Here is a 9,562-nt window from a genome sequence, read left to right on the forward strand (position 1 = left end):
TTCATTACACGCGTTTAAATTATCCAGATAAAAGGAACTAAATTTTTGCTTTTTGATCTTTGAATTAGAAATTTGGGTTTGTTCCAAAATAAATTTAAATTTTGAAATCAAAAATAAATATTTCAATTTGAATTAAATATTAAAAAAAATCATTAAACGCATGCAACCATTTGAAAAGTTCTCATGTATGTTATGTTTACAAACACTGGTCAACAAAATACAACAAAAAGTCAAAAAACGCAAAAAAAATGTGCGGAATATTTTGCTTCATTTCCAAAACGGATTTCACCGGCGCCCAAGAGGAGATCGTAAGAGACTTCAAAATAAATTAATCCGAAATAATTAAATCCCACTCCGCTCACCCTTACAGCTATCCCAATGCCAGTGCCACCTCCAGAACCGCGGTCCCGACGAGACCGGCCGGCTCGAGTTCGATTCGCGGGTGCTCCTACTCGGAACGGTCCTCTGGCAACAGGGCGCGACTCCATGCCGTCAACCCGTCGAAGATGACCGGTTCGCACTTCTCTTCAACGGGGATCTCTTCATGGACCGCCGCGATGGACCACCCGAGGACAGCGATACCCGGTGGTTGTTCCGACAGATTGTGGCCACGCGGGGTGAGGCTGAGGAGTTGCGGGAGCTTTTTGGTGTATTGAAGGGACCGTTTAGTTTGGTGCTGCTGGACAAGGTTCGCCGAAGGGTTTACTTTGGACGGGATTGCTTCGGGAGGAACTCGTTACTGGTGGCTGTTTCGAATGATGGAATCCTGGTGAGCAGTGTTCTTGGTGAGTTCTTTGGGAAATTGTTTACGATGTTTTTGTCTAATGAGATCTATGAATCAACAGGCAACAAGGTTCAGCAGAAAACAGTAGAACTACCCCCAAACGGAATCTATTACGTGGACTTGGCTGAAGACAATCTAGATCTTCACATCTTTCCGTGGAACACCAAAAAGGGAGAATCGGAATCAGCTCTAAATGTAACGTTCGAAGATCCAATTGAACTTCCATGGTTGCATTCAGTAAACAGCGAGATCAGCTTCAACTACCACGACCTTCTTAAAGATTCTAACGTGGATAGTGATCAAGTCTTCAACCTCCTTCTAAACAACCCAGCAGTCTCCAACCTTTGCAACGACCTCATCCGACTGCTTGAACAATCCGTACGTGAACGGGTCGTCAACACGCCTGCTTTCTGTCGAAAATGTCTACCCGCCCGCGATCCTTGTCCACACCCACGACTCGGAATCCTCTTCTCCGGTGGCATCGACTGCACGATCATCGCCCTTCTAGCCGATCGCTTCGTCCCGGATTCAACTCCAATCGATCTGCTCAACGTGGCCTTTGAGAAAATCGTTCGTCCAAACGGGAAGAAACATCCGTCCACCGCTCCTCCACCCATCGACTGGAACGTCCCGGATCGAGTGACGGGAAGATCCACTCTCCAGGAACTGCAACGACTACGCCCGAATCGACACTGGAACTTTGTCGAAATCAACATAACGCGCCAGGAGTTGAACGACCACAAGCGCCGCATCTCCGACCTGGTCTTCCCGCTCAAGTCCGTGCTGGACGAGTCGATCGGGGCCGCGCTGTGGTTCGCGTCGCGTGGTTACGGAACAACTGATGAAGCTGTCGGATATCGGTGTGACGCTCGGGTTCTTCTGCTGGGATCCGGTGCGGACGAACTGTTTGGCGGATACTCCCGGCATCGGGTTGCTTTCTATCGGGACGTGCGGTCAAAAGATGGTCCAAGTGACGCGGAAGTTGAGCAGGGTTTCCGGAGTTTGGCGGCGGAGTTGGAGCTCGACTGGAATCGATTGCCAAGTAGGAATTTGGCGCGGGATGATCGCGTAATCGGCGATCATGGAATCACGCCGCGGACGCCCTATCTTCAGGAGGACTTTGTAGCGTTGGTTCATGGATTGGACGCTTCCCAGAGGTGTTACTATCCGCTCGGGGCTGGAATCGGGGACAAACTCACGCTTCGCCTGTGCGGATATCGGCTGGGATTGCGAGAATCAACCTGTTTGCGGAAACGAGCGCTGCAGTTTGGCTCGAGGATCGCCGACCGAAAGCAGAATGCGGCCGACGAGTCAACGTTTCTTGCGGAAGGTTAGTTATGTCACAGATTTAACCGGAATGGCGTAGGTACTTCAAGGACGTGATATGCATTCATATAGATCGGCATTTAAAGCACAATTTTTAATAAAGAAAGTTTAAAAGTTACCTTAGAATCGAATCTTCACTGCATCATCTCCAGCTCTTGAATCTCCATCTCCTTCTCCACGATCTGGCTCATCACGCTGTCCAGATTGTCCTGCAAGCGCTGCCGCAGCGTCTGGTTCTCGATCGTACGGATCTCCTGCTCCTTCTGGATGCGCTGCGTCTTCAGATCGCTCAACTGCCGGCGCAGTTCGTACAGCCGGCTGCTCACCGTGTCCCGCGAGGACGCCATAAACTCGGACGATTCCTCGTTGTCCGAGTCCAGCCGAGAGTTGTCCCCGTACTTCGAAACCGATCCCGACTCCATCTTGCTGCGCGATCGACCGCTGCTTCCCTCGCCAGCTCCCCCGCTGAACATGCCCTTCTTGAACTCCGTGGCGCCGTGCCGATCCGACGATTGCGTGCCCTGGAACGAGCTCGAGTCCGACAGGCGACTGTCCTCGGCCTCCGCCGACAGCCGGCTACTCTCATCGATGTCGATGCTCTTGTTGATCGGATTGTCGTCCTCGTCCGAGTCCGAAACCTCCTCGCCGAAGATGTCGTGCTCGCCGACGTCCTTGTTGGCCGCGCTCTTCTTGCTTCCCTTCGAAGGACTCTTGTTCGGCGCGTTAAAGTCCTTCTTATCATCCCCACCTGTCTTGTTCGGATCTTCGTCCTCCGTAATCAAATCCCACTTGACATTGACCGCTTCGTTGTCCACCCGGAGCAGACGCTTCACCTCCTTCTCGATTTCCGGCGCCTCAACGTACTTCTTCTTCAGCGTCTTCCGGAAGCGGCGCTTGCGGACGTTCTTGCACGGCGGCGTTATTCCGTGCGGCCAAAGGTACTTCTTGTCCACCTTGTTCGGGTCCTTTTTCTTGTTCTTGTTCGGGGATTCCTCCTCCGCCGACGGCAGATCCGGTTCCTCCTTGCAAATCATCTAAAATAAATCAATCAATCAACAAACGCTAAGCACAATCATACCAAAGAAGACAACTCACAATCTGGCACAAATCGGCAGTTTTGTAGAAATTCTTGTTATCAATCGTCTTCAGCGACTCGACAATCGTCGGAAGATCCACAACTTTCACGTGCAGCAGCCAGTGGTCAAACCGCACCTCACCGTACCGCAAATCATTATCCAGCCGGATCGTGAGTCGATCCTTCAGGTTGTTAGCCCCACTCTGGATGGCCTCGCGGAGGACGCGAGCGGGTTCCTACGAAAAAGACATTTCCGACATTAATTTTTAGTGTTTGGAGATGCAAACAAGAGTTCCACTCACCACCGGCATCCGCATGATTAGTTGCGTTTCCAGCTCTACTTCCTCCTTGCGGGGTTCGACCTTTTTCTTTTCCATCGTAGTGATTTGAGGAAAATTGTATTAATTTGATGAAAATCTGGAAATTTCCCGAAGAGCTGCACAAAAGTTGAGCTGGATGCGAAAAAGTTGTTGTGTCAACAGAGCAAGGAAGGTGCAATGAAAAAGGTGAGCATAACAAAAATGACAGAAACGGCGGTCCAGTGCTGCCAAATCTAACAAAAAATGTAAATATGAATACAGATTTTGAAGCGCGATTGTAACGAAAATCTCAAGCAAAACAACGTAAAAGGGCTGAAGCCGAAGTAGAGTTTATCCTGGGAGGAGGGGCAAATAATAAAAAAGTTTTCAAATTTATTGTGGATTTAAGCGGTATACGCACTTCGGAAGGAATCGGTCAAGAAAAATTTCAAATGGGCAACAGCGGCAGAGTAAGCAAGCCAGAGAGGGTGAAGAAAAGCCCCAAGAAATCGTTCCCTCTTCTTTGTTCTGCTGTTCGTAAAGCTGTTTCTTGACCCCTTTCCTTCCGATCAGAGTACTAGCCTTTAGCTCGTAGCTGGATTTTCTGGCATCTTCTCACGGTCATTGGAAACGGTCGTGGATAGACCTAGGGGTTCCCAGTTGGAGTGAAAAAAATCAATTTATAGAAAAATTATGGATTAAAATTTTGCTTTTTCATCACTTCTCCGACATCAGGAATAATTGTTTGAACATGCTCGCAATTTTTTTATTCGGTCGGAAAAATATTATTTTTCTTGAAAAAACTTTCATTTTGACAAAGAACTTTGTCCTAAGGTTTCTATACCGGGTGTCAATCCAAAATTTTCGCGAAGCGAAAACGTTACGTAACGAATTCCCCTCTCGGCAAATTTCCCCTCTTTTTGGTGCACGCTGGTTGGTTGAACAAACGTTTCCCAATCATGGCCTATCTACAATCACTTAGCTTAGAAAATTTCACTTAGCTTAGGAATTTGAATCAATGGAAATGAAGCCGAGCTTCTACAATGGAAAAGTAGGGTATATGGCCCTATTTTGGACCTATTATGCAAAGCGTCAACACATTTCGCATGGTTCTCAGGAACGGTCTAACTAATTTGGCTCGTTTCATGCTTGTTTTGTACTTTAATTTATGCTTAACAAAGTGTACTATTGAAAATTGAAAAAAAATTAACCATTTCATTGTAATAAGCATTTCAAGTAAAACATTTTTTGGATGCTTTTTGGACTTATTGAATGTATTTTGGAGACATCGCTGAACCTATTTTGGACCCACACTCTGATTGGTTGAAATTTGGACAACTCGAATTGCGGCGTGCGGCGGCAACACGCACACTTACAAAAAACTCGGTTTGATAAACCAAAGGGCCTATCCACGATTGTAATTTGGAAAATATTTATTTCAGAAATTAAATAATTATGATAAAACAATGGATTTGAATTTGAAAACGTGTTTTAATTATATTGAATGGAAACTCACGCATCTTTAGCAGATCTCTGTCCTATTTACAATTTGCGTATTCTTACGACCTAATTGTTCAAGCATTAGAACATAAAAGACAACCCGTTATTAGTCGCAATAAAAACACCTTAACTTAAAATCAAATGAATGACAGAGATACATAACAAGATGCAATGAAAAAAGGTTCTAAATTTTACGCAGAGCTTAAGTTCAAATATGATTAAACAATGAAGAAAATTTAAAGGGAGATTATAGCTTGTAACTTGGTGTGAAACTTTCTCATCTGCCATGTTAAACTTTACAGTTGCTTGACAAAAAGTTTAACTACATGTTGCACTTTTAAAAACCATCAAAAAAAATCTTTGTTTGAATACCAGGGTGCCTTTGATAGTCATAGTTTGTCTTGTTAAAAGCAGATTTGAGGTGTTCAAACATTATTTTTACTCTGAACTTACCATCACTTAGGTTGATGATATATTTTTTTAAGAAAATCATTTATGACAATATTTAGTTAACTATGTTTATAAATTTTTTAACATAATACATATAAATTTTAGGTAAAATTGTTAAAAATTCAGAACATTGCCTGAAATTCGTTGAAACTAGTTTTGTTTATTAAATTATAGATTTACTGAATTCAAAGAACGAATCAAAAATTTTTACATTTTATATTTATTCTGTTTTAATGAAAATGCCTTTAAATTAGGAGATTTTTTTGAATTATGTTTCAAAAACAAATAATATTTTATAATATTTATTATTTACAAACTTATTTTACCTTTTCCTATTAGAAGATTGTCCGAAGAATCCGAAAATGCATTCCGTTTTACGATTCAAAATCATGTTCATTGAGAAAATCATGACACTTTGAGAAGATTAAAATAATGCTATTTATCAACATTTTCTTAATTATAGTTAATCAACTTTTCAAACTTTTCAAAAAATTTCTTGAAAGCTTCTTCATGAGGTACTTTGAACACTGCTCTACCACGGTCATTATTGATTCCATACCATTCCGTACGTATTTAGTTTGTACTCTTCATTTTGCGGAAAAATCTCAAACCTATCAAAGTCACCTTGGCTATCAAAGTCACCCAGATTTATGGTAATCAGATATGTCTCAAATAATAAAATTCTTAAAGTTAACATCGTATTAACCTCTCATGCTAATTTGTTTTCGAACATTGTTATTTTTCTAGCTGGTTCAATTGTGTTTCTAACATGATTGACACGGTAAAATCTAAAAGTGTAATTTATTATAAGCCAACGCTGCCAATTGTGAAAAAATACGTTTTACCTGTATTTTAAAAAAATATATATATTGATAGATATGCAAAAATCAGTCAAAACTTACAAAAAATCAGTTTTCCATATGTATATTTCTCTGATTAGTTTGCAATATGTCGTAACAGCCATCACGATCTCCGACACTTATTTGATTTTTTTTTCTCTGAATCAAACCAAATTTTGTTTGTTTTCCAGTAAAGAGCATTTAAAAGACGTGCAGATGACAATTCAAAGCATTTTTTATTTATAATTCGCAAATTGATCGAGAACTGATCGAAAAATTGATTTGTTTACAACTAGCACTCAGGATCTTTTTAAAACGAACTCAAGATTTTTTAAATTTAATTCATACGACTTTTTCAAAAACCACTCGTAAGCAATGTTGACAGCTCCTGTCATGGTGACAGCTGACGATTTAATGAACTAGACCCTTTAGGTTTTTCAATCGTTTCCCCTTCAATTCCAACAGGGTAGCCAGTTTGCATTTTTTTAAGCAAATTTTAAAAATATATGCAGCTAAATTGGTGATAATGATATTAAGACAAACATAAATCAACATCAGTTTAAATTTTGGGATACTTTGCAATCGGTCCTTACAATCATCTAAATTTCCATCATCAATTTGCATTTTTATCGTTTCAAAAACACATTTTCATTGTTTCTGTTAATCATTTGCTTTTTAAAGCTTAGATTTCTTTCAAATAATTACAGTAAAGGAATGCAATTCAAAATATTAAATAAAAAAATCAATTAATTTTAATGAAATATCGAAATAAATTGATAAACAAAACTGGCAACACCTTGTTATACATGTGTTGGTAATAGCCTTGAACCGACGGCAAAGTAGCTCCAAAAACTGATCCAACGCGGCTGATTTGAAAAAATATTTTGAATTGAGTTTTTTTCGATAATAGAATAGTTATTTCAATGGTTTAGTGACGAAAAACATAAAAGAATTAAATAGACAACAGTTACATTGCTCGGAAACCGGAGGAAATTGCTTGGTGTCCGTGCAAAACAGAAAAAATCATCATGGTGTCACGAGCCAAATCCGATAAGCAACGAGGTCGGAATATTTGGACCTAATCGATGTGCTAGGAAAATGTTAAGAAATACGGATGGAATTGGAAAAAGTGGCTGAAAAAGCGGAAATAATCAAAAATGTTAACATTTTTGGAAGAGGTAAGCTACAAAACGATCCTGCTTACACTTTCTGTTGGTTGGATTCAGTGAATTCGTACTTTAAAAGCCTGAACTACCTCGATTAATAAAAATAGGTCCAAAATAGGTACTAGGTCCAAAATAGGGTCATATACCCTAATCAAATTAGAAACTGACGTATGGTTTGAAAAAATTCAAAATCTACGGTAAGTTGACGTTTCAATATCAAAGGTAAACAAACAACTGCATAGCAACGTATATCAGCCCAGCAAAATTTCTAAGTTGATTGTGGATGACGGCCGTAAGTTGCGTACTTTCCTAAGTAACTACTTTACTTAGATGTTCTAAGCTAAGTGATTGTAGATAGCCCATCAGTCAATATAGAGACGTGAGATTGATGTATCTAAAATCACCCCCACTCTACCTCATAATTTTCGGATCGTCGACGCGGCAAAAAGCGAATAAGGAGATGTAGGAGAATGGGTGCAAAGAGGCGGGGCATACGTCCCCGATCTAAATTAACAAAACGCGGCTCGGTCGGTCCCGAAAATTCAGTCTGTTGCTGGCCGTCGACGAGAACACATCAGGAGCAGATGGCCTGGTGGCCCGTTTGCAGACGGCCTGGAGGCTCGGGAGCAGATAGCCTGGAGGCATGGACACGCCAAGACATGCCTGCCGGCGTGAGCGGGAATTGGAATTGGCCACCACTTGGAGTGGCCAGAGTCCCCGGCGGGTGTTCCGATAGGGGGACTTTTCCCGAACCATAAGAGTTGGGGCAATATGGGTATCAAACTTTAGGGTTTTTGATACTGGATATGAAATTTGACATTTCGGCAGTAGTGGCCACCACCTGAAGTGGCCGGAGGCCCCGGGGATGTTCCGATGGGGGGACATTTGCCGAACCATAAGAGTTGGGGCAATATGGGTATCAAACTTTAGGGGTTTTGATACTGGACATGAAATTTGACATTTCGGCAGTAGTGGCCACCACCTGAAGTGGCCGGAGGCCCCGGGGATGTTCCGATGGGGGGACATTTGCCGAACCATAAGAGTTGGGGCAATATGGGTATCAAACTTTAGGGTTTTTGATACTGGACATGAAATTTGACATTTCGGCAGTAGTGGCCACCACCTGAAGTGGCCGGAGGCCCCGGGGATGTTCCGATGGGGGGACATTTGCCGAACCATAAGAGTTGGGGCAATATGGGTATCAAACTTTAGGGTTTTTGATACTGGACATGAAATTTGACATTTCGGCAGTAGTGGCCACCACCTGAAGTGGCCGGAGACCCCGGGGATGTTCCGATGGGGGGACATTGGTCGAACCATAAGAGTTGGGGCAATATGGGTATCAAACTTTAGGGTTTTTGATACTGGATATGAAATTTGACATTTCGGCAGTAGTGGCCACCACCTGAAGTGGCCGGAGGCCCCGGGGATGTTCCGATGGGGGGACATTTGCCGAACCATAAGAGTTGGGGCAATATGGGTATCAAACTTTAGGGGTTTTGATACTGGACATGAAATTTGACATTTCGGCAGTAGTGGCCACCACCTGAAGTGGCCGGAGGCCCCGGGGATGTTCCGATGGGGGGACATTTGCCGAACCATAAGAGTTGGGGCAATATGGGTATCAAACTTTAGGGTTTTTGATACTGGACATGAAATTTGACATTTCGGCAGTAGTGGCCACCACCTGAAGTGGCCGGAGGCCCCGGGGATGTTCCGATGGGAGGACATTGGCCGAACCATAAGAGTTGGGGCAATATGGGTATCAAACTTTAGGGTTTTTGATACTGGATATGAAATTTGACATTTCGGCAGTAGTGGCCACCACCTGAAGTGGCCGGAGGCCCCGGGGATGTTCCGATGGGGGGACATTTGCCGAACCATAAGAGTTGGGGCAATATGGGTATCAAACTTTAGGGGTTTTGATACTGGACATGAAATTTGACATTTCGGCAGTAGTGGCCACCACCTGAAGTGGCCGGAGGCCCCGGGGATGTTCCGATGGGGGGACATTTGCCGAACCATAAGAGTTGGGGCAATATGGGTATCAAACTTTAGGGTTTTTGATACTGGACATGAAATTTGACATTTCGGCAGTAGTGGCCACCACCTGAAGTGGCCGG

At 43.0% G+C, this 9,562-nt stretch overlaps 2 protein-coding genes across 2 annotated transcripts; one reads left to right on the top strand and one right to left on the bottom strand.

The window, feature by feature from the left end:
- Nucleotides 1-174: 174 nt before the first annotated feature.
- On the top strand, nt 175-2,244 carry LOC120416648 (asparagine synthetase domain-containing protein CG17486). The gene is made up of 3 exons (XM_052708197.1): nt 175-308; nt 371-785; nt 846-2,244. Exons 1-3 carry the CDS (start codon nt 249-251, stop codon nt 2,117-2,119), a joined length of 1,749 nt encoding a protein of 582 aa, XP_052564157.1. The 5' UTR covers nt 175-248; the 3' UTR covers nt 2,120-2,244.
- On the bottom strand, nt 2,170-3,643 carry LOC120416650 (transcription initiation factor TFIID subunit 7). Its single transcript, XM_039578459.2, has 3 exons — nt 3,488-3,643; nt 3,206-3,421; nt 2,170-3,144 (listed from the first exon to the last, which is right to left on the bottom strand). Exons 1-3 carry the CDS (start codon nt 3,560-3,562, stop codon nt 2,245-2,247), a joined length of 1,191 nt encoding a protein of 396 aa, XP_039434393.1. The 5' UTR covers nt 3,563-3,643; the 3' UTR covers nt 2,170-2,244.
- Nucleotides 3,644-9,562: the final 5,919 nt, after the last annotated feature.

The sequence above is a fragment of the Culex pipiens genome, chromosome 2, assembly GCF_016801865.2.
Source record: "Culex pipiens pallens isolate TS chromosome 2, TS_CPP_V2, whole genome shotgun sequence".
In the NCBI taxonomy this organism is placed as follows: Eukaryota; Metazoa; Arthropoda; class Insecta; order Diptera; family Culicidae; genus Culex; species Culex pipiens.

Coding starts and splice junctions, on each gene's coding strand:
- LOC120416650 (XM_039578459.2), bottom strand. CDS start 3,562: ATGGAAAAGAAAAAGGTCGAACCCCGCAAGGAGGAAGTAGAGCTGGAA. Junction 3,422..3,487: donor TAATCATGCGGATGCCGGTG/GTGAGTGGAACT, acceptor TCTTTTTCGTAG/GAACCCGCTCGCGTCCTCCG. Junction 3,145..3,205: donor CTGCCGATTTGTGCCAGATT/GTGAGTTGTCTT, acceptor GATTTATTTTAG/ATGATTTGCAAGGAGGAACC.
- LOC120416648 (XM_052708197.1), top strand. CDS start 249: ATGTGCGGAATATTTTGCTTCATTTCCAAAACGGATTTCACCGGCGCC. Junction 309..370: donor CCGGCGCCCAAGAGGAGATC/GTAAGAGACTTC, acceptor TCACCCTTACAG/CTATCCCAATGCCAGTGCCA. Junction 786..845: donor CCTGGTGAGCAGTGTTCTTG/GTGAGTTCTTTG, acceptor ATGAATCAACAG/GCAACAAGGTTCAGCAGAAA.